Source organism: Bos javanicus, chromosome 5 (assembly GCF_032452875.1).
Source record: "Bos javanicus breed banteng chromosome 5, ARS-OSU_banteng_1.0, whole genome shotgun sequence".
In the NCBI taxonomy this organism is placed as follows: Eukaryota; Metazoa; Chordata; class Mammalia; order Artiodactyla; family Bovidae; genus Bos; species Bos javanicus.
In genome coordinates, this window is record NC_083872.1 from 111,126,052 (window position 1) to 111,149,724 (window position 23,673).

Below are 23,673 nucleotides of genomic sequence, written 5' to 3' on the forward strand. Positions count from 1 at the left end.
TGGTGCCATTGCGTCTAATCTGCTGCTTGTGCGTCAGCGTGTCTGTCTGTCCTTCTCACTCCCTTCCTTTCTCTCTACCATCTCTGGAATGTCCCTGGTGGGGATGAGATGGGGAAAAGATGTGCTTTGTGGAAAGGTTAAGTTGATTAGGAAAAAAATAGCCACATGGTTGCCTTGAAACAGGCCCACTATTGAAAGGTTCATCTCGGAGATCCCGACCCCCACCAGGGGTACGTAGGGGCTGCCCGAGGGTGGGGGCCAAGGGCCTTGGAAAGAAACAGCAGAAAGGCTAAATTTGGCAGTTGCCCCATTGTGTTGACCAGGGCTGGCCAGTCGGGCATGGGGTGAGGGGTGTGGGAGACGTGGGGTGGGGGGCCTGGTGAACAATAGGTGGGCCCAGCTGGGTCCCCCTCCCGCGTGCCTCGCCAGCCCCCGGCATAGGCGGGTTTGAAAGGGCCCGAGAATGCTTTTGAGAGGGAGCCAGGGGCCCAACGGGGAGAGGAAACAAAGGCAGGAAATGCTGTCCCCCGTAGATAGCAGTCTGGGCAAGGATTACAAAGTGACAAAGAGACAAAACCCCAGAGGGAAGGGGAGCTGGGGGTGCAGGGGGGGTGCCGACCAGGGCTCCAGGGAACAGGCCAGAGGTTAGAATAGAAAGGAATTTGCTCTGAAGACAGCGTTTATAAATACATTCCCGACCCAGCCCGTCAGCCCCGCCACGTGTGTGCCACCAAGCACGTGCCCATGCGCTGGGAGCGCTCTTGGGCATGGGCAGGGCTGCCCACTGGTCCAAGCCAGGTGTCCCCAGGAGACCTTGGGAGACAGGGCCCTCGGCCAGAGGGGCAGGGAGATGGCTCCTCCCGCCCCATCCTCCCTGGTTGAGTCTACACCTGGATAGACATTCAGCAGATGCCCTGGGCACCTTCTCCCCGCCCCCTCCTCTTGGGAACCCGTCCTCTGCACCCCCGCCAGAGCCACATGTACCAGCCACATGTACCAGCTTCGTTTGCCATGCCCCACGTCCCAGGTAGCAACCTCCCGCCTACTCAGGCCTGCCCTGGACAGGTGTGGCCAAGCCCTCCCAGGCAGCCACGGGCCTCTGGTCCTCTGGATGTCAAGGAAGAAGGCATGTCCTTGCCCGGCCCCTTGCAGCTCCCCAGGACTCAGCGAAGGGCCAGAGCACTGGGTGAGGATTCAATTTACCTACGGAGTCTCCATGCAGCAGGCGCTGGAGGTCATCGAAGGAACGGATGGAGTGGTCACTCAGCATCTTGTAGAGCTCCTCGGGAATGGGGTCTCCCTGCCAGGCAAAGACGAGGGGCCAAGTGAGCTGAGAGCCAGGGCTTTCCAGCCATGGCCCTCTTCCTCCCAGCACACACACACTCCCTCCCATGGGAAGTTCCCGCAGGGCCCCTTGGCCAAGGGCAAGTGGACAGCCAGGATGAAGGCCTGTGGGGTGGGGTGAGGGCAGATTCCAGGCTGGACAATCAGGAGCACAGAACCCTGGGACCAAGTCTCTAAGACCCAGCTCAGATCTGTGTCCCTCACCCCAAACAGACCCCAGCTTGCTTTAAAGTTAGATTTGACCGTATGTATCTGTTTCCCCTTGAAATCCATATTCTTGCCTGGAGAATTCCATAGACAGAGGAGCCAGGTGGACTAGAGTCCATGGGGTCGCAAAGAGCCAGACATGATTGAGCGACTAACATACACACACACACACACACCTGTCTCCCCATCACACTACAGGTTCCGGAGGCTCCAACCATCTGATTTCTCTCTGCTTCCCCTCCACACCTGACAGCTAAAGGCAGACAGCATTTGTCATGGGAGATCAAATTATCCCCACTGGACAGATGGAAAAGCAGTGGCTCCCATGGCTGATTCATGTCAATGGATGGCAAAACCCATCACAATATGTAAAGTAATTATCCTCCAATTAAAATAAATTAGTTAAAAAGAAAAAAAACTCAAAAAAAAAAAAAAGAGGCTCAAAAAGGTGACATCCTTTGTCAGAGTCCTATAGCTGATTATCAGCAGAAGCTGCATTCAAATCTAAGTCTTTATGATGGCAGAGCCTGTACTCCCAGCCTCCTGGGTATACAAGGTGTTTAATAAGTGCTTGAAGAGCTGGATGGTCTCAGGAGGCCACATGTACTTGTCTTATCTGTTTAGCCTCTCACTCAGAAGAGGAGAGAAGGGAATCCTCAGCTACGGCCAGGAAACCTGAAAGTTCACCCGTGCCCCATGCCCAACCAAACCCTATTTTTAGAGCCCTCTGGCCTGCCACCAAAAACACTTGAAACTTAATAAGCACTTTAACAGGCCCTGTTTGAAGCTGGGCTTCCTCCAGGGAAATCACAGGTCCCACAATAATATGACAGCAGCCCTCATAGGAAGGTCACGGCCACGTCCCCCACGGTCCAAGAAGACCTGAGGGGCTGACGGCAAAGGTCTTAAGAAAGAGGTGATGGCAGAACAGAGGCTGAAAAGCAGACTCTGACCATCAGCATCTCTGGGCAAAGATGATGCTCTGCGCAAGATAGGCTGCAGGTCCGAACTCACATCCCTGCAGACAACACACGCACGTGCACGTGCAAGCACACAGAAGGGCCCTGTCTTGTGCGAGGAGCCCCAGGGAGGGCATCAGCAGACCAGGCTTACTACTGCCTGACCTTAGGTTATACAATTCCCACCTCAGTTTCCCCAGATTAAGACGAGAGGTGCTCCTGCTCCAGCTAGTTCCCTACGTTCCAAGGACTGGAGTGCTAAGGGGTTCTGCACAGGCTGTCTTGAGAAAGAGCTGCCTTCTCCCTGCCTGACAGGTGAAGGAGGTCATCCTGCCTTGTGGCCAGTCCCAGGGATGCTCCCAGAAAGGTTTGTTAGGAGCCTGGTGATTGATGAGGTTTTAGCCTCCCCCAAAGCTCCATTTCCTCATCACTTGCAGCCCTGGCCACTGGAGTCAGCCCTGGAACCAGAAGACCCAGGATGGAGCACGGCCATGCTTTTAAAGCAAATTCCTTAAGAGCCTTGAGCTCAGTTGCTTCATTTGAACGTGGAGTGTATAATCCTGCCCGGTGCCTAGGGCTGTCGGGAGAGAAGGGTGAAGGTCTAGCAGTTAAGCCTGGCTGGAAGCTCGGGTCCACGACTGCACAGCCGGGAAACCAGATGATACGCGTGTGCGATGGAAAGGATATCAACTCGGTTGGCCCGCACTTGCTTTTCCCATCTCCAGCCTGCCCTGCCTCCTCCCACCCAGAGAGACCACGCCTTTGTTGGTCTCCAGATGTGAACACAGGACCCAGTTCGTGCAAGGGAAAGCACGGGCTGATCTCCAGTGAAGCCCAAAGCAGGCCATGCCGCCTGAGGGTTCTGTCTGTCTCAGAGTGAGTAGTCCAAAGAGCTGGATTCCCCCTCCACAGCTACTGACCGTCCCGTGAACTCAGGTTGGCCACCGCCCCTCTCTGGTCCTGGCTCTCATCTATGAATAGAAGGGGTTGAAGACACTTGATTCAGTTCTCATCCTGCCTGGGGGTGGCTAGAGAAGCAGGAGAGGGAAGCCAAGGGTGGGGTACCCAGCCAGGTCTCCTCGGCTTCTTGTGGAGTAATGATTCATAATTCCCCAGGAGAGGGGCCCAACGCCCAGGCCCGAATGGCACATAGCACTCATACCAAGATCTCCTTGCCCCCTAGAGCACCGGCTGCAGCTGCCAGCGATGGCAGAGCAGGCAGGTCCCCAAACCAGCCTAGCAGATGCTCCTGACTCGGCTAATGATGCCAAGAAGATGCCATCTCATGGAAGCAAACCTCCCAGCCTGAGAGAGAGACTGGGGAAGTGGGAGAAGCACACAGTAGGTGCTCAATAAATGCTGGTAAAATGCATGAAGGACTCTCCCCCTCTCTCTGGGGTTCCCTTCTGCATGATTCTCCCACCCCATCCACCAGGAGGACCACTCCCCAAGCACCCTGCCTCCTAAAGAGTCTACTTTTTTCCTAAGCAGAGAGGTGATTCCTGCATGTGCTTTCTGTAATTTGGCCACCAGATGCCCAGAATGCCCCGAGAGCTCCTGGATTTGATATTAACACCACAGCTAATGTCTATGAAGTGCTAACCACAAGGCAGGCACTGAACTAAATGCTGTATCAATGACCAAACCCAAGAGGCTGGTGCTGCTTTTATTCCCATCTTCCAGATGAGGAAGCTGAGGCTCAGAAAAATGAAGTAAACAGCTACAAGTCTACACGACTCCTAAGAGGCAGAGCAGAGCCCCCTCTCCCAACACCACGGAGGTGCTCCTCGGTTGCTGTCGGCTCCCTACCCTGTGTGTGTCATGAGCGGTGGTTCTCAATCAGGGGCAAGTGGGCCTCCAGGGGACACTGGCCATGTCTGGAGGCATTTTTGGTGGTTACAAATAGAGGAATGCTGCTGGTATCAAGTAGGTGGAGGCCAGTGCAGCTGCTAAACATCCTTCTATGCACAGGACAGCCTCCACAATACAGGATTCTGTGGCCCCAAACATGCACAGTGCAGAGACGGAGAAGCTCTGTAGTAGACAAAAAGGCAAAGGCTTCAGCTGTCACGGAAACCTGGGTTCTTGGAGTAAGTATTTTATTTATTTATTTGTTGGCCTTGTGGCATACTGGATCTTAGTTTCCCCACCAGGGTTCAAACCCATGCCCCCTGCAGTGAAAGAACAGTCTTAACCACTGGATCACCAGGGAAGTCCCGGAGTTAAGTCTTTTAACAACCTAAAACCTCAGCTTCTTTATCTTTTAAATGGGGCTCACAATACCTCGCCGGGGTTATTGGGAGGTAGAATCAGACCTAGCAGAGCAGCCAACAGATTGATGGGTAGTTAATGAGCCCCGCTGTGGTCCGCGTCCATTCCTTCTGTGCGGCTCCTTGAGGGCAGCAGTGAGTAGCACGCATGCGTGGGGCCACAGTGCAGGACATTTTTGAGGATAACAGTGGGTGGGTGGAAAGCTGCCCACCCAGGGGAGATATGTGACTGTGCGAACCACAGGAAATGACACCTGAGCCCCACACTGGCACTTGCCGGGGGGCCCTGTAGGCTGGTGGGTGAGTCCCTTCCGGGGCTGGGGGTGGTTGAGAGGTGGGGACATTTCGCCTTGTGGTCAGCTCCAGGATGCGATGCCCTGGGGGGGACTCGGGGCACCTGCCGGGGGTCAGAGTCTCCTCGTGGTGTGGGAGGGTGAGTAGCCCAGAGTCTGGGTTTCCTGAGCACAGGTTCTAGAAACCTCCTTAAGGTGGGAAGCTCCCCTTCGGAAATGGGAAAGGAGGCCTGGCACCCTGATAAAGCTGCCCCAGATCTCAGGCCTGGGGTTCCTGGCAGGGCGAGGGCGTGGCGAGAGAAGGCAGCTGGGGCACAGCCAGCCTCCTAGGGAGCCAAAGCAAATAGCCTCCTCCCCACCCCACCCCACCCCACCCCCAACGCCAGCTGCAGAGGTAGGAAGGGCACAAGCTGGCTGAGGCCAGGTGAATTACCTGCTCCCAGCCAGGCTGGCAGATTAAAGGGGCTTGGACCCCACCCTCTGCCTGGGCCTCAGCGCACACACAGATACACACTCCCCAGGCTGCCTGAAGTTCCGCTGTGGGAGACGACAAGGGCTTGGCCCAAGCAACCAGGGGCGTTGTCAGTGGCTGGCAGAGGAAGAAGGCCTCAGAGCACCCGCCTGCCTGAGAGTCTCAGGCCTGATTTAGATTCGATGCCAAAGCCAAGCCCTTTGAAGAAGCCTTCTCTGGGCAGACCATAGAAGCCTTTTAGAACCAGCCTTTCCCACCAGCATTTCCCTGCCCTATTGCTCCTGGGACCCTCCCTCTCCCCCATCCTTATTACGGTTAGCCCAGCACCACCCCCCACCCCCCCAGTGGGCTCCCTCCTCTCCTTCCAGCAGAAAAACTGTTAGACTGGGAAGAGAGAGGCCAGAGCAGCAGTTACAATCCTGGCAGTCCACTGCAATCACTGCCCCCAGCCACGACCACCACCCTGATCCCAACTCCCAGCATCCAGTGGGGCCCAGGAATCTGCATTTTCAAGAGACCAGGTAATTCTGCTGCTCTTGAGAAACTCTGAGCTAATCTAGTCTTCCCTCTCTCACGCGTGCTTTTAGATGGTGGAAACTGAGGCCCAGCTCAAAACACCCAGAACTATTTGTGATCTCACTTTCCTTCTGTTTCTTCCCCTCTGTCCAATCTTGGCAGTCTAAGTCCCAAGACACGGAAAAGAAAGACATGCTTGTCTCTCAAGACTGGGGAATGGTGCAGGGGGACTCGAAGATGTCTGCTGGAGAGCAGGAGAGCTGTACTGGGCTGCCCTGGGTGAGGACGGAATGAGGCCGTGTTTATAAAGCACTTAGCAAGCCTGAGATACATGTCCGGTCCTTCCCTCCCCCTTCAAGGATTCACTGTCCTCTCCACAAATATTTACAGATTATCCATCATGGCCAGGCACCATTCTAAGCAGGGGAGACAGTGGTGACCAAGACAAAAGCTCTCTAGTGGAGTTTACACTCCAGTGAGGAAAAATGGGTAAGAAACAACTAAATAAATCAGAAAATGAAGGTAACTGCACTAGAAGGGGTACTTCAATGGAGAAGGGGGGGATGAGGGAAGATTCTGAGAGGGTCTTAGGAGGCCCATGGCAAGTATTTCTTTACTACTTCTGCTGAATCAATCTCTCTCTCTCTCTTACACACACACACACAGTTCGGGTCTTGGACCAGAGCCTTCAAATTCTGTTTGATCCTAAGCTTGCAGACACTTCTAGGGTTGGGAGATTCCAGCAAGTCAGTCTCCCACTAAGTAAGGCCATTAGCAAATAAGAAAGAAGCTGGGTGATGAAGGTCTGTGGGCCCTTTACTTCTTCTCGGCAGAAGGGTGCTGAGGCCAGAGGCATCACATGACAATGAGTGTCACCCTCCCGGAAGCCAGCTCAGCTAATGGAGATGAGACCTTATGGACTTCAGCCGACCCTCAACCAGGCCCCACCTCAGAGCTCCCTACCCTTCCTTCCCAACTGCTGGCATACAGCGGACAGGACCAACCGCAAGGCCACCTCCACCAGGAAGCCCTCCTGGATTGGCTCCCATGTCACTAGGTTTTCCCTTTTCCCTTTAGGTCTCCTCCCTCAGAGCCTCCTGAGGCTTACGCAGGCTCTGCAGGAAAGTGCTTCATAAACTGCAAAGCACGACACAACCGTGAGTTCCTGAAGACCACGTTCAAGGATGCTGTGATTCAAGTGAGGAGAGAGGCACCAGCTTCCTGGCCAGAGCCTCCGCACCAAGCACACACCCCCATGGAGTTGTGGAACAGGAGGAGGAGGTGCTGGATGAAGCTGGAAATGGAAAGGGCAGGCCTGGAGAGGCCTTTTCCAGCTGTCACCCAGCCTCCCCAGAGCCGGCTGGGGAGGGAAAGACGACAGAGCCGGCTGGGGAGGGAAAGACGACTGAGCCGGCAGAGGTGGGAAACCCCCTCAGGGGTTCAGGGCCCTCAGTCTTGGATGGAGGGTCAAAGCCGGGCCTATGTGAAGGGAGAAGTGCTCTGGACATCACAGCGCTCCCAGTCACACCAACATCTTTTTCGGCCACCTGAGGATGGTTTGAAAAAGCAACTACAGAGGGGTCATGCTCGAGGGGCGTCGGGCAAAAACCAGCGCGTGCTGTGGAGCCAGGACCTGACGGGAGGGTTCCTGTTTCCATCCCCTCATCGGACCCAGGAAGGAAATGGGGTGGCTGCAGAGGTGACCAGGTTCCAGGGCCACCTGTTGCGCGGGGGTGGGAACCTGGTACAGGGTGGGTGTACGAGCCCTGCGTGCCTGTGTGCGTGCGTGGGTGTGCGCGCACGTGTGCTGAAGCTGCGTGTTCGGGGGCCGTGCGTACGTGTGTATGCGGTGCGCGCGCGTGTGCCCCGCGTGTGCACGGGCGTGGCGGCGGCGGCGGGCGCGCGACCCGGCCGCGGTAGTGCGTGCCCGTCGCTCTGCGCACCCGCCCGCCCGCCGGAGCGCAGCATCGCCTCCGGCCAAGAGTGTGCATGCGTGGGGTGAGTGAGCGCGAGTCGGGGGGCCGGGCGGGGTGGGCTGCGGAGAGCAGAGGCGGGGGCGCTGCCGCCGTTCCCAGGACGCCCTGGCACCGGGCCCAGCCCCCCAGGCCCCGCGGCGAGGCAAGGCGGCAGCTGGGGCCGGCCGGCGCCCCCCTCCCCAACAGCTGGCCGCGGCCCGGGGGGCTGCGGGAGCGGAGAGGAGGGGACGTCGGGAGGGGCCTGCAGGCGGTCGGGCCGAGCCCCGTGTCCTCCCTCCCGGGTGCTGGCCGCCGGGGATGGGGGGGGCGGGTGGCCGCGGAAGGGCGGGGCCCCAGGGCGGGCGGCCGGCGGCCCTCGAGGAGCCCCGAGAACAAAAGGAGACGGCGACGGCTCCTCCGTGGTCAAAACAACCTGCGCTGGCGGCGGCCCAAGGCCCGGCCGCGGCCTCGGAGCTCTTCACCTTAACCCCTTCGCCGCCGCCGCCTCCTTCCTGCGCCTCGTCGGAGGCCGAGAGCGGCCGGTCCTCCCCCCGGGAGCGGGCGAGGTGCGGGTTCCCGGCCGCGGCCGAGCGTTGGCGGGACGGGACCCAGGCGCGGCGCGCGGCCCGTCGCCCTCTCCTCCCCGGCACCTCGCGCCTCCTCCCTGCCCCGCCCCCTTTCCCACCTGGATTCCGGGTAGACTTGCCAACTCACTGCTACGTGAGGCTGGGAGGGGTGCGGGGGACCCGTACGATCTGATAGCTCCCGCAGACGTTTCCCTATCCCAGCTTCCTTGCTGCGGGGCTTTTCGAGGCGGCGTGTTCCGCACCCTGCGATCGGGGGAAGAGAGGTGCGTCCTCTCGCAGGGTGCGGGCGCAGGTATGGCGCGGCCTCAGGCACACACCGCCGCCGGGGCTGGATTCCCTACGAGCCCCTATTCCGCCCCTCAGGCCAGGTGCCCCAAACCTCTCTCTGCACCCACCGCGCCCAAGACTGCAAGCGGCTCCGGCACTGCACTCTGGGGCCGGGCAAGACCTGCACGGCCCGGTGGGCACCCGCCCCGACCGAGAGGAGGAGCCGGGGTAGTTCGCAGACCCCCGCCGAAGCTTGGCGTGGCTGCCGCCGGTGCGCGAGCTCTCACCTCCCGGGCAAGCCGGGTCCTGGGCAGGACCTAAGCTTAACCGAAGTGGGCTCGCGAGGACGCGCTGCCTGCTGCCTAGGCAGCACCCCACCCCTCTTGCTTGGGCTAGGAAGGGGCTTATTCTCGGGTTCCTGGAGGGGTGGGGGACAGGACCACACACACCTCCTCCCATGACGCTTAAAAGATCGGAGATCTGAGATCCCCCCAGGGAAAAGAAAGCCACGGCTGCCCCCTCCCCTTAGAGCCTAGCACCCCCCGGACCTCGCGTCGCAGCCCTCGGAGGTCACCTCACGCCCGCCGCCAAGCCCACGGGTCCAAAGTTCACTGCAGCGAAAGGAGGGGGCGATCGGGAGGCAGGGATGGGGTAATGAATGAAGCGAAGCAGCCCCAGCCGCCGTCGCAACTCACCTCGGCGCTGACCAGACGCAGGTAGCAGCAGAGAGACAGGAAGAGCGCCCAGCAGCGATTCATGCCGACTCCGGGCCCGGCCCCGCGGGGCCCCGGACGCGTGGACCGAGCGCGCCGCCCCCGCGGCCAGGGTGGGGGGCGGGGGCTGGGGAGGGAGGTGGGCTCTGCTCGGGTCTGCGGCAATCAGGCGCTCAGGCCGCTGCAGCCGCCGCCACGGCTCACCCGCATGGCCCCCGGGCGCCGCCGCCCCCAGCCCGGGCTCCGTCGTTGGGGGGTTGGGGAGGGCCTGGGCGCGGGACCAGGGTCCGAGGCCGCTACCTGGGCGGATCCCGAGCCCGAGCGAGCATCCACGGCCGGGGGGCTGCGTCGCGAACCAGCCGAGGCGTCTAGCCGTGTGGGGGCGCCCAGGGGACTCCAACCTCCAAGAGGAAAAAGAACACGGCAGTCGATGGTTGTCTTCACTCCGCCGGCTAAAGGCGTTTTCCGCTGCCCGCCGGCTTAGCTTTTTTGCAACATTTTCTGGAAAGGTCCCTGAAGTCGGAAAGTGCAAAGCTGGGCACCTCAAAGCCAAAGTCTCCCCAAAAAAACTTTTTCCAAAGTTGGTTCTGCAGCGGCGGCTCGAGTACCCGGGCAGGGAGAGGTGCAAACTCCCGCCCGGGCCGGGTGGGGGGGGCCGGAGCGTGTGCGCCCTGGCGCGGGGCCCGGGCGGCGGGCACGGCTGCTCCGCGCGCGCGGCGTGTCCGCTGCGCCCTGGGCCGCGCCCGGCAGACAGGTGGACGCGGCGCGAGTCTGTCGGTCCGTCTGCACGCCCTCTCGCCGCTCTGGACGTCCTCTGCGGGCTGCGAGCTGCGGCTGCTCCGGCTTTCTCTTTGCAACGAGGCTGGAGGGTGGGTTGTCTTTTTTTTTTTTTCCCCTTTTTGCGCGTGTGTGTCTGTGTGTGCGCGCAAAATATCTCTATCTGGGGAATGAAAGATGGGCGCTGGCGGCCAGAGGGGAGCCCTCGGGGAGGCAGCGGGGGAGGCTGCGGGCGCACGGGGAGGCAGGAGGAGAAGTTGCCACCCTTTCAGCTGTTCCGGCCTTTATAAAGGAGACGGGAGAGTGCGAGAGGTGGGTGGAGACAGCTTTTCCTCTTCTGGCCGAGAGTCAGTAACGGGAGGGTGGGGAAGGCTCCAGGAGGGCCTGAGGCGAGGAGGGGGAACTTAGGGGTCTCCGAAAGCCCCGCCGCCCCTCTGCCCAGGAATCCGGTCCCTGGCAAGGGAGAACTAGGGACCATCAAACGCTGGGCCCCTCAGCAGTGTCTGTGGCCTGGTTTCTAGCCCACGTGGTTGGGGGCCAGGGTGTCTCCCAAGCCGCTGGCTTGCAGGATTCCAAGGCGGCACCTCCAAGACTGGAGGTTTGCGGCCCTAGCCCAGGCGTGGTGCTGAAGCACTCAGGCTCTGCAATCCTGCCTGGCGCTGAGTAGCTGGGTCACCTTGGGCAAGTCACTTCCTCTCTGTGCTCCTCCATCTCGCCTCAAAGTGGGGTGGGTGGACTGTGAGGACTTAATGCCTGGAGAGGGCAAAAAGCACCCAGCCCCAAACCAGCCACAAGGTGATCACACAAACCCTGCAGCCCGAACCATGCAGCCAAAAGCCTGATACGCTCATCTCCTCCTAGCCGGTTGCCTGGCACACAACAGGCGCTGCCGGCATTGGCTGAATTTGAAAATGTTGAACTGCAAAGTCACACAAACCCCACAACCCTGCAGCATCCTTGTAGGGCCGCCATCATGCTCCTCCAATCACCCTGATGTTTACTACCTCCCTCAGCCCCCAGGTTGGAGGCCGGGTCCCCCCACCCCCACCCCACGCCAGCATTCATACGGTTAACGCCTTCCGCCCCCCCAGCTCCTGGAGCTGCTATGTCCCTGCCTTCAGCAGTCACACGGTCACAGTCACAGAGTCACACGCTCACACGCGGAGCCCAGCACCCACCATGAGGCCCGCAGGCCCACCGCATCACCCGGCTCCTGGCTTGAGGACACCTTTATCTGGTCTCCTTGTGCTGTCTTTGTCGTCTGCCCTTTGTACCCAAACATCCCTATGGGGGTGGCAGCCTGCTCCTCTCATGTGCACACACCCTTCTGAGAGACACACCGACCATCTCTTCCTAGATTGTCTTCTTGGGCCTGAGCAGGGGCGGTGAGGAGGGAGGACCTCCCGGGGGGGGGTGTCTCTACAGACCGCCACACACTCCCACCCTCTTCCCATTACCGCCAAGGCAGCTTGGCCGCGGACGGGTCATCTTGGTTCAAATACTGGCGTGGCCACTTGCTGACCAAGTGTCTCTGGAAAGTCTAACTTCTCAGTCCCTCGATTTCCTTCCCTATCTCGAAACTGGAGAGAAATCTACAATTGGAGGGAGGGAAGGATTTCCAAGAAGCATGGGACATTTTTGGAGGGGGAGAGTGAAAACATTTGTCGTCTTGGCTGGGTGTGATGAATTCACAAGTATTCACATATATCCAGACCAATAAGTGCTTTATTGGAGCTGAAGACAGTTGTAGAAGAATTGTTATCTACTTCATAGAGTGGTCTGGAGGCACAGATAATCCATGTGGAAGCACAGAACAGGATGCCTGGTACATGGAATGCGTCATTCCTTCAACACAGTCCCCTGTGGCCAGGCACCGTCCAGGCACTGGGGAGACGGCTTGGTGCTGATACTGCTCTGGAAGAGCCCCATGTGGAAGGACAGACAGAGGCACGAACAGATAAATTAGGAGACAGGGTGACAAGGGGGATGGGGCGGGGAAGATGGGAAGATAATCCCCAAACCCAAGATTTGAAGTCTGCAGACTTAGAGATAAAACCCTGCTCCACTGGACAGCTAGGTGACCTTGACCTTGACCTTCTGTATCCTTCTTTATAATTGACAATAGCTACCGTTATGACTGAGGTGTCCTTATGGCTGGTAGTGTTCTTATTACTCTGCATATGATCTTCAGTGCTCCAGTGAGATATGTTTGCTTCTGTCTTGTAAATGGAGTCAGTGAAGCAAGGTCACATAACCACAGAGTTCAAGGTCACATAGCTGTGGAGTCAGGACTTGAATTCAGGTCATCCGGCTGCTGCGCTCACACGTTTGCTTAAACCACCACGCTGTGCCGTGTCCCGGCAGGTGATGGCGATGACCGCAACGGCACTTCTTACACAGGGCTTTGATGAGCTTTAAACACACAAACACCAAACAAAACACACCAAATCAAACACACAAACCCCTGAAAAAGCACCTTGCCAACTGAGAGTGCTGTACCAATATGAGTTTTGACTTAAATACAGAGTGCTGTAGGAGCACAAAGGGAGCGCACACAGCTCAGCCTCAGAAGGGGGATGTGATGGGAGAAGGCTACTGGGAGCAGCATCGTTGGGCACCCACTGCATGCAGGCCCTGTGTGAAACACTCGGGAATGGAATCGGGAAGGAGAGCCAGCCCTGGCACTCTGGGACCGCCAGCCTCTTGAGTTAGGGAGGCATAAATCATTCCAACCTAAGATGCCTTTGCACACTGGTTAGAAGTGGCAAGACGGGGACCACAGCAGAGGCAGCAGGGACCACATGGCACATGGACCTGAATGCCATGCTGAGCAGAGCCCTTTCCTGCAGCAAGCACCATATCAATATGGGCGTGGCAGGGAGGGGGACGAACACCTCCTACTTTTTCTCTTGATAGGCTGGGCTTAACCAACACCTCCTCCAGGAAGCCCTCAGGCTTGGTGCTTACTCTGGGTTCCCACAGCATGTCCCCCATAGTATTGAAAGTGGATGTGTTAGTCACTTAGTTATGTCTGACTCTTTGCGACCCCATGGACTGTAGCCCACCAGTCTCCTCTGTCCATGGGATTCTCCGGGCAAGAGTACTGGAGCGGGTAGCCATTTCCTTCTCCAGGGATCTTCCCGTCCCAGGGATTGAACCCAGGTTTCCTGTGTTGCAGGCAGACTCTTGACCATCTGAGCCACCAGGGAACCCCCCCTGCCCCATGGCATTGTCGTTGCCCTTTTATGGGTCTGGCACTAGACTACACCCATTTCAGCTCCTGCTGTACAGTAGTTGCTCAATAAATATCTGTTGAAGAAACAAATAAATGAGTCAACATCTTACCTGTTTCTTCCTGGCCTGTTGCTTCCATCTGAAGGGTGGAAAAAGTTGGGGAGGGAGCTTGGAACATGAGCCTCTAAACTGAGGTGCACAAGATATCTGAGGGGCACCCCCTTGAAGAACCCAGCCCATCTTTGGCACTGGGACCGCTGAGGAACCAGGCTTTCCAGGAGGGCTGGGAGTGAATTATGATAGGTGGAGGCCACACTCCCGTAATTCTCATTCCCCCTCACCCCAAATAGGTCTGACCCAAGTGGAAAACTGAGCAGCCGAAGCCCTCAAATAGGTGCTGGAGGGGGCCTGCCCAAAGCTAGGGGCTTTGGGGACTGTGTTTAGAGCAAGCTAAACCCTCGTCCATTGAAAGCATCTCATACCATGGGAGTGGGGACCAGGGGCTGGGGGAGGAGTTGGATTCAAGCCCACCCTCAGGTGCCCTCAAGTCCAGAAGGATGGGAACGGTGTGTCCTGGGTATTCCTGCTCTGCAGAGGGAGCCCTGGAAGTACCTCTGCCAGGCAAGTTAGCTTTTCCCAGCTTGATGGAAGAGGAACTGGAGCGTCAAGCTGGGGACGGTCCAAGACCAGCCCACAAATGGCCTGAGACCCCAGCCCGAGCTGAGTGATGGCCAAGTGTGTCCTCTGCCCCTGCACCCTGTAGCTGCCATCGGCTCCCCCAGACCCCCTCACTGGCCAGTCCCCTGCCTCCCTGATGGCAAGGCCTTTGCCGTTGCCTTGCCCCCACGATCACCTGGAGAGGGAAGTGTTACATTGTGCGTGCTCATTTCACAGACGAGGAAACTGAGGCTTAGCAAGGGCAGCGGACAAGGCTCCCAGCAAAAACTGCCTGGGTTCAAAGCCCCACTTTACCACGTATTAGCTCGTCACCTTCAACGAGTCATCCCACTTCTCCGAGCCTTGGTTTCCTCATCTGTAAAACGTGAATGATGATCGTAATTGCCTCACAGAGTCAAATGAGTTAAGACATCTTGAGTGTTGAGAGCAGGAGCAGGCGGTCCAGCAGTGTCATCAGTTGTCCCTGTGTGCGTTATTAGCACTCTAAGCTGCACATGTGTGTGCACACACACACCCACCGGTGAACTCCAGAGGCAGGGCTAGCAGCCCACAGCTGGGGAGGCCACAGCATGTGTCCTGTTAGACACCTCCCACCCTGGTTGAGGCTCAGGCCATTGAGGCGGTGAGGGAGGCAGGAGAGACCCCAAGAAGGCAGACAGACAGATACCCGACCCCCTGCCCCTGCCCCCGCAGGCCTAGGGAAGCCTGGAGCAGCCACCACACTGCCTTCGCAGCCTTGGACCTCGTGTCCTGTAGACAAAGGCAAGGGAAGCGTCGTGTTTGTTTTCCCAGGGCCAAGGCAATGCATTTTTAGCTCCTCCAGTCTCCAGACAAGGAAGAGGATGTTTGGACGGGCAGCTCTGATGTACCTGTCCTGGAAGCTGGCTGGAAATGGAGTAAAGCCCCCCAGGGTGAGGGAACCCGGGCCAGACAGACTGGGAGACAAGTCCCGTCTGGCACCTGGTCTGCTCTCACTGCACCTTTTGCTGCTCACCTGCTGGTCCTGGAGCACCCTGCTCACTGAGACAGCCTCACTTCCGGAGCATTCGCCCTGAGCCAGAGCTTTACCTAAACTGACAGCATTGAGAGAAGTACAGCAAAGGTCACCCTTTCAGCAGCAAACGAACACGACGGGCAGAGTCCTTACCCACTTCCCAGAGGGCTGGTGCTCGTATCATAGTTTTCATACCTGGAGAAGGGGGCACCGAAGGTCAGAGAGAGATACTAGCTTACCTGGTGTCACCCAGCAAGGAAGTCACCGTGCCAGAATTTGAATGCCCACACTTTTGCTGTCACCCTGATACATGATGCCTCCCTGTGTGGCCTGGATCACAGCTGCCCAGATTTTCATGTCATTTTACACATAGAAAAGCAAACAAATTACACAAGCCAGATGAAGGAGGCTGGGCAGGGCGGGGGGCAGTGGGCCCCCAGGCCCCGCCCACCACCCCAGGGTGGGAAGCCGCCTTCTCGATCTGGGTTAGCCAGCCCTTTCCAAACCAGGGTGTCCTGGCCGCTGCGTGCCGAAGATTTGACTAGGAATTCTGGAAAGGATGGGATAGGCAGGTAGCAGACAGCCCCCTGGGTGGGGTACACCTACAACAGCAGACAAACCCTCACCAGCTTTCCAGGGGAGTATATTTGTCACTGCAGGAAACATAATGGACCTGTCAATGGGAAGCCAGCTGCAGTGTAAAAGCCAGAGATTTTTCATCAACATTCATGAGAACAAATGTCTACGTGGCACTCACTTCCTTGGCAGCTTGCTCCAATCCCTTCAGGTGTACTGACTTAGTTAAGCCCCAAGAGAGGAGCCATGATCACCTCATTTTACAGATGGGAACACCAAGATTTGGTGCAGTTCCACAAGGGCAGGGATGAGGAAGGGCAGGACTGGGATTTGAACCTGGGCAGCCGGGGCCAGAATCACTCTCTGGATGTCTACACCCATCTGCCAGGCCAGGCAAAGAGGAAGACATGTAAGTGCCCAGCCCACCTGGGCCCCACCCTCAGTCACCCTCAGATTTTGGCCCAGCTCCACAGCTCTCTAGGGAGGGCCCTCTGGTGGGCATTGGTCTGGACCCCTGGCTAAAGAAACGTCACGCTGTCATGAATGATGCTGCCACGTACTGGGCAGTGGACCCTAGAGGCTTCGAGAAAGGAAATGTGCATGGGAGGTATACGTGGTCCAGTCCTGGTCGTCCTGTCTCTCTGCCTCAGCTCACCCACCCACACCCCATCTCCCCCTACTGCCATTAGGAAGTGCCCCTTTGGGAGAAGGTCTGATGTGGCTTCAATACTCAAGATTGATGGACAAGGACCCTGCTAGGTAAGCCCTGCAGGTCTGCCTTTGAGACCCTGCAGTGGGTGCCAGTTACTAGCTGTGTGTCCTTGGGCAGGGCATTGGCCTCTCTGAGCCTCACTTTCCTCATCTGGACACTGAGATAGCCACACTTGCCTTGCAGGGCTGCTCTGAGGATTGGACAGCAGAAACGATACGAAAGAGCCTGGCACCACATACTTGCTCAGTTTGCATCGAGGTCTAGCTCTGCACCATTACCTCCCGCAGTGTGGCCCACCTCACAAACCAGCGGCCATATCCTCGGGAGCTTGTCAGGAATGCACAGTGCCAGGCCAACCCTAGACTTGCTGAGTGAGAATCTGCATTTTGGAAAGACCCTGGTGAGCTGTGTGCACAGTCTGAGGATCCCTGCTCTAAAGCATGGGTCCAGAAGGCTCCAACATTGTGATTTCATGGCTCAATCCCTGAACCACCTGACAATCCAGGGAGAGCAAAGTGTATTATCCCCATTCTACAGACAGGAAAACTGAGTCCTGGAGAGATCACGTGACTTCCCTAATTCACATGATCAGGAGGCAGCCAAGTCAGATGTCATCCAGTGCATTGGGCTTCAGGGCTGGACCTGCTGGGGTGGCCGTCCTGGGCCAATCTGGTGCTGGGCATGGAGGAGAGCAGTGCAAGATCTCAGCGTGTTCACCTGTGGAGTGGGATCCCGACACAACCTGACGGTGGGGAGTGTGTGCCGACGTGGCCTGTGTGGTGCCTGGGAGTTGTCCTCATAGAGAATCGGGAGTTGCACTGTCAGCTCACCTCTCTGGAGCCCCCTGCCCTTGAGGGGCTTACAGGCTGAGGCAGGCAGGCGAAAGACAGAAAGACCGAGACAACTGTGCAAACACCCTCGGGTGGTGCTTATATAAGTCAACAAGCAAACAGAGGGCAGCCCGGCGGGAGTGACTAATCGTCTTAATAGTAACCACCACGCAGCGGGCATAAGGCTGCCTGTCACCGGGCACATCCCTGCTGTAGCCACGGGGTTGTCATTGATGGACCCAGTGGGAACGTGAGACCCAGGGAAGCTGGGCCACCTTGCTCCTCTTACCCTCCCCCTCCCCCTCCCCCCTTCCTCCCCACCCCCTCCTCCTTCTCCCCCTGTCCCCACTCCTCCCCCCTCCCCCTCCCCTCCTCCCCCTCCTCTTTGGGGCGCTCCTTCATTTTCCTTGGATATGAACCATGCTGAGGAACCCAGAGTTCACAACCAACCTCCACCACATCCCAGCCGTGTGGCCCTCAGGTGGTCCCTGCCCTCTGGGCCATAGATGAGGGTGATTCTGGAACATACCTTATTTGGTCAGGGGGGTTAATCTAGTGACTGGATGTAGGTGCTTAGCACCGAGAGCATGCCGAGTAAACGGGGGCTGTGGTTATCAGTCCCCTGACTTGGAAAACTTGGTCCCAGAAATTTGCCCCAGAGGGAGGCACCACGGAGAAGACCATACCCTCCTTACAGATGAGAAAACTGAGGCTCAGAGAGGGAAATTGACTTCCCTTAGCTCGCCCTGCCCCTTGGAGTTGGAGCGAAGCCAGATCTGAACTGAACTCACAGGACTTCCAGGGCAGTCCGCAAGGGGAGGGAAAAGCAAAGGTCAGAAAGGCAGACCCTTCCCCAAGTCCCATTCACCCAGAGGAAGACCTTTTCTCCCGTGGGATTTGGAGGGGGTTGCGGGGATGGGCATCTGACTCGGGTGTGAGAGGGGACCAGAGGGACACGGGTCTTGTGCATATCAGCATCTGTGTGCTATGTCCATGAAGGCACATGGGCCCGGGGGTCAGAGAGGACAAAAATGCCTGGGGCAGCAGGGATGGCCCACACAGGGGAGACGCGGCGCCATTCCTAGCGCCCCTGGGGCCCTGTGTGCAGGTGCCCGGCCGGGATCTCCCCTCCCAGAAGACCACCACAGGGTGGAGGGTGCATCTCGGCCTCCACCCTTCATCTCTCCGTCCATCCCCCACCTCTCCCAGCTCCTTCCTGTTTTGATGGAAGGAAAAAATTTCAGCTTTTTCCTTCTTTATTTTTCCAGACGGGTGACTCGCTCGGGAAAGGAATTCCCCCCTCCCCAAACCATCATAATACCTATAAATCGATGCCATAGATCCAGGCCCATCCTGTTGTGCTGGGACAGGCACCGCTATTTTTGGGCGCTCTATGGGGGTGGTACCCTAAGGGAGGGGATATGGTTGGGGGAGGGGGACCTCAGCTGCCTTTTCCCAGTCCACGTCCCCCTCCCAGATTCCTCCCCACCCCCACTCGTCCTCCCAGCCTGGGTTCTGGGAGGAGGGAAGGAAGCCTGCTTAGCCAGGGTATAAATAACTCAGGTGGTTACTCAGCTCCTGAGAACATGATAACATGAGTCATGATGTGAAATCAAGAGAAGCAGTGAACAGCCTTGGGCCGCCACTCCGGGCAGGGCATTGGGCTGCCGGCAGTAGAGCTGGTGCCTGGAGACCCGCAGTGGGCAGAGCTCAGGAGGATGGGGGAAGCTGCTCTCCCCTGCATGGTCTCAGACAAGCCTCCTCCTAGCTCAGACCCTCAGCTCACCCATTTGGAACGTGGGGCAGGGTGGGCTGGGTGGACTTCATTCCCGGGGTCCTCCCTGAGCTGGGAAGAGGACGGAGGCCAGGGGCCATTCTGAGCATTGAAACCTGGGGTCCTCTCCCTTCTCCTGTCCCAGTCAGCTGGAAGAGCAGGTCTGCTGGAACTTCTGGTCCCCCTTCCCCCATCTCCAAGGCAGGTGGCCCAAGGAGTTTCCTGGGCCTCCAGGGGATGTGCAGGGTGGGCGATGGGGGCTTAGACAGGAGCCCAAGGCTCCTGGGCACTTGGCCTACTGAACCTTCCCCCACCAGGGTGGCTCTGAACCAAGGACAGTCCCCGTCCTCCTCCTCTGGCTGCCTGACCTCGGGGTGGACATGAGGCGTGGGTGCAGAAACAGGACACCCTCAAGGATCCCGGCTTAGCCAGTGTGACCAGTCCGGGGCAGCCTGGCCAGGCTGCTGGCTCAGTCCCGGGTTCTGGCAGATGAGGGTCAGAAGGCAGCCCTAGCCGTGGCCACCCCCCGCCCCAACACACACCTGCTCACCCAAGGAAGTCCTCAGCTTCAGGCTCCTCTCCAGAGCAGGGCAGGCCTGGACCCCATGTTGCCATGGCAACAGGTTCTGGAGCCTGCGCGCAGGCGGAGCCCTGTGGCTGCCTGGCCCGCTGGGGAGAGGGCCACGCTGGAGCGAAGGCACACAGTACTTGTCCTGGTGGGAGGGTGCGGGCTGGGGCACAGCTGATTGCTGTGGATCCAGGATGGGAGTCAGGACCTGAGCCGTCTGCGTGGTGGTCAGCAACTCATGCCTTAGATCTGAGCCCCACCCCTGACTAGAAAATGGCAGAGCTGTGGGGAGGACCGATGGTGTCTTGGCTGTGAAGAGCATCACACAGCTGAACGGCTATGATCAGGGCCACCCAGAGCCTCCTCTTCTCATCTGTGAGGCCCCCTCCTTCTTACCTTTGGCCTTAATCCCAAGGGTAGCACCCCCAGCACCCCCACCACCGCCACCCCTCACCCCAGCTCTGCCCTGCTGACTCTTGGCCTGGCTTCTCCTCCAGCAGGCCGGGGGCCACCCCACCACCGCCCCCCACCCCTGCAGGCCCAGACAGCTTGGCATGGCTCAGACCCAGCCATTCAGTGGACCGCCTGCCCTCTGGCCCGTCACAAACAATGGGGACTCCAGGAATATTGTCCTGCCTGGGCTGAATCAAACGCTCTAAATTTAGCCCATCTGATGCGTCCTCTGCTTCCTGCCCCTGCTGCCCTCCTTTCAAGGCGATGAGGTCACCCCGGAACCGCTTGCCCCAGCAGCTAGACCGAGGGGGTTTCCAGGTCCAGCGCTGTGCTCTTGCTGTTCGGGAATGAGATGCCTTGAGACCAGGGATCATAAGTCCTTCCTTCCTCCTTCTCTTCCTCCACCCTCCTTCTCTTCCTCCCTCCCTCCTTCCCCCTCAGGCTGCTTTGCCTAGGGCTGAGTCCCCAGGAATTTACCACCAGCCTGAGCCGGGGAAGTCCACCACGGAGGGAGAGAGCAGTGAGCACCCAGGGAAGAAGCTCCCATTGACAACCCAGAGGCCTGGACATATTGGAAGAAACACAGAGTTTCATCATCATCCATTCAAAAAAGATGTATTGATGGGGCTTCCCTGGTGGTCCAGTGGTTAAGACTCTGAGATTGCAATGCAGGGGGCACGTGTTCAATCCCTGGTCTGGGAACTAAGATCCACCATGCTGTGGGGCATGGCCAAAAAAAAAAAGGTATGTTGAATGTGTGCTCTGTGCTGGGCCCAGTGTGGAAGAGGAGGTAACCCTGCCCTCCTGGAGTAAACAGATCAGAGGAAGAACAAGAATCAACGGAGTAAACAATAAATGACGAAGATCCTTTCTGTCATGACACATGTTATGACGGAAAAGAAATCAAAGAGATGGGCTCATGAAACGTGACCGGAGGGCCCTGGTTCAGAGAAATGGGCCAGGGAAGGCCTCTCGAGAGGTGACATTTGAACTGAGTCTTGGATGATCAGAATGAACTATTTGAAGATCTGGGTGGGGCCAAGCCCCCCAGGCCAGAGGAGAGGCAAGGGTGGCAGATGGCCTGGAGGGAAGAAACTGGTCAGGTTGTCAGGCTGGGGCTGTCAGGAGGCCAGGAGACCATCCCAGGAGGGGTGGGGTGGGGAGGGGTGGGATCAGGAGGTGGCAGGGGCTATGTGAGGAAGAAGCGGGGTGACATTCCCGTGCGAGAGGCGGTCCCCTCCCCCCGGGTGATGAGCGAGGGAGTCACGTGCCTGACTCGAAGATTTAAGAGAATTATGGTTGCTGTGTAGAGGGGGAGGGCAGAGAGACCAGAGAGGATGTTGGAGCTGTAGCATCTCGGCATAATAAAAACCATTTGCTAGAGGACATCTTCGAGATTCACCTGCTTCAGTCTTCGTGGGTCTCTGAGGCCCAGAGAGGGTATCTGCCTTGCCCAAGGTCACACAGCACGTTGGCGCTCTGCCTGGAAAACCTTTTATAGGAGTTAGTAAGAGGGACTTTGACACCTAAAGAGAGCATCTTGTCTGAGATGCTGCCCTCAGCCCGGCTCTCCCAGTCTGTAGGCTGAACCGTGGGCCGTACCCAGGATCCAGTTGGGGTAGAGGTGAGCCAACTGGAGATGTACGGTCCCTGGGGGATGGCCAGGCCCCTCCCACCACAACCCTCTCCCCTCCCAGAAGCCCCCGCTCTCCTGCTCTGCCAAGAATCTGGGGTTGGCAGGGAGTTGTGGGGGGGCCTCTGGAATGTCACTTTCCGGTGCCAGCAACAGCGTGCCAACCTCGGTGGGGGCCACGGGGGCGGATGGGGGATCACCGGATCTTGTCTGGAATGGGGAGCTGTCTGCCGGGAGCCAGGGGAGGGCTGGGCCCTGCCTGCCGCTTCCCAGGTAGGGGACATCCCACATTGGAGCTGCCCTCCAACCCCTAGCTTCTGTGAACTGCTGACCCTCTGACTCTCTACTCACCATCCCTCCAGGAGCAAGGAAGCTGGTTTCCTAGGAACGGCGCCCGCATCCCACTCTTCCCTCCAAGCCCACATCCCCTAGCTTTACCCTGAATCCCAGCTGGGGGTGAGGGGAGACCATGCTCTGTGAGATTCCTATTAGACCAGGATCGAGGAACAGCACTTTGGACAGAAACTGATCTGGGTTCAAATCTTATCTTGACAGCGGTAGACTTTCTGGGCCTTGGTTTCCTCATCTGCAAAATAGACATGATTCCCCCTGCACAAGGACTTCGTGTGAGAATGTAATAAGGAACCCACCACCCAACTCCTGGACTTCCCTTGTGGCTCAGCTGGTAAAGAATCTGCCTGCAAAGCGGGAGACCTGGGTTCCATCCCTGGGTGGGGAAGATTCCCTGGAGAAGAGAAAGGCTACGCACTTCAGTATTCTGGCCTGGAGAATTCCATGGACTGTACAGTCCATGGGGTTGCAAAGAGTCAGACGCGACTGAGTGACTTTTATTTCACCCCACTTCCAGTGCCTGGCACCCTCCAGCGCTCCTTGTCTGTTGGATCCCCCCCCAGCTCCCCGCTCCTGATCAGCTGCCCTATCCCCGCATTCCCTGGCCACTGTGGGGAACTAGGAAGCTTCTCTGCTGTGACGGGACCAGAGACCAGGAGAGGTGGAGCTCGGGAGCGGCAAGGGGCAGTGCGGTCCCTGGTTAGGGTCCTGGCTCAGGAGTCAGACAGAACTCAGTTGAGCCCTGGCTCCTCCACTGACCAGCTGTGTGGCCTTTTCCAAGTTACTAAACTCTCTGAGCCTCGATTGCCTTACTTATCCAATGGTAATAAACCATAGCGGTGCCTTCCCCCACCAGGTTACCGAGCTATGGCTGTCACTGTTACCAGCGGGTAGGGGAAAGAGAGTCTTGGGGAATCTGGTATACCCCAGTGGGCTCAGGTTGTTGGAAGCCTCTGGTGAAGGTCAGAGACAGACTTGAGTGACTGGAGTGGGGAGAAGGCAGCCAGCACCCAGACACCCGCACACGCTCCTGTGCCTCTTGTGGCAAGAGAAGCCAAGGGGCTGGAGATTCTCTGGGGACCCCCCACATGCCCGGAGATTCTCTGGGGACCCCCCACATGCCCAGCTTTGCTGGTGGTGGAGCTGGGTGAGGCTCCTTTTCCAGCCAGATGCCCTTCAGGCCTGGGCCAGGGCTGCCCCCTCCTTCCCTCTGCCAGCAGGGCCCAGGCCAAGAGGCCTTTATTTTTATACCCGCAAACAATGCCTGGCCGGGCACGGCCTCCTGCAGAGGACAGAGAGCAAGGATGGGCTGGAAGCCACACTTCCTGGGCCAGCACTCCTCACCCCCAGACAGGTGCCAAGAGGACACGGCCCTCGCACAGACAGGGGCACAGGGACTGCTCGGGTTCCTCTCGCCCCTGGCCTTGACCCTGCTCTCCCTCGGGGGTCCGGATTCCAGAGTCCTTCACAGTCCCTGTTCCCCACCCAGGCTGGGATGAGCCACCCCCAC

The 23,673-nt window shown here is 58.2% G+C and overlaps 2 protein-coding genes across 8 annotated transcripts in view; one reads left to right on the forward strand and one right to left on the reverse strand.

The window, feature by feature from the left end:
- The window catches only part of PDGFB (platelet derived growth factor subunit B), a 30,146-nt gene extending 10,386 nt beyond the window's left edge, over window positions 1-19,760 (reverse strand). The window contains exons 1-4 of one of the 5 annotated variants that reach the window (XM_061418577.1): window positions 19,701-19,760; window positions 15,267-15,345; window positions 9,566-12,772; window positions 1,204-1,300 (exon numbers count right to left, since the gene is read on the reverse strand). In XM_061418577.1, coding sequence (XP_061274561.1) covers window positions 1,204-1,300; window positions 9,566-9,628 — 160 coding nt within the window. In that variant the 5' untranslated portion in view covers window positions 9,629-12,772; window positions 15,267-15,345; window positions 19,701-19,760. Of the gene's footprint in view, window positions 1-1,203; window positions 1,301-4,319; window positions 5,408-9,565; window positions 13,700-15,266; window positions 15,346-15,505; window positions 15,660-19,700 lie in introns of those variants that run through there. The other 4 variants (XM_061418576.1, XM_061418579.1, XM_061418580.1 and 1 more) reach the window with 4 other exon arrangements.
- Window positions 7,195-23,673, forward strand: part of LOC133248405 (uncharacterized) — a 59,034-nt gene continuing 42,555 nt past the window's right edge. For all 3 annotated transcript variants that reach the window (XM_061418575.1, XM_061418574.1, XM_061418573.1), the window contains exon 1: window positions 7,195-8,059. In XM_061418575.1, coding sequence (XP_061274559.1) covers window positions 7,317-8,059 — 743 coding nt within the window. In that variant the 5' untranslated portion in view covers window positions 7,195-7,316. The remainder of the gene's footprint in view (window positions 8,060-23,673) is intronic.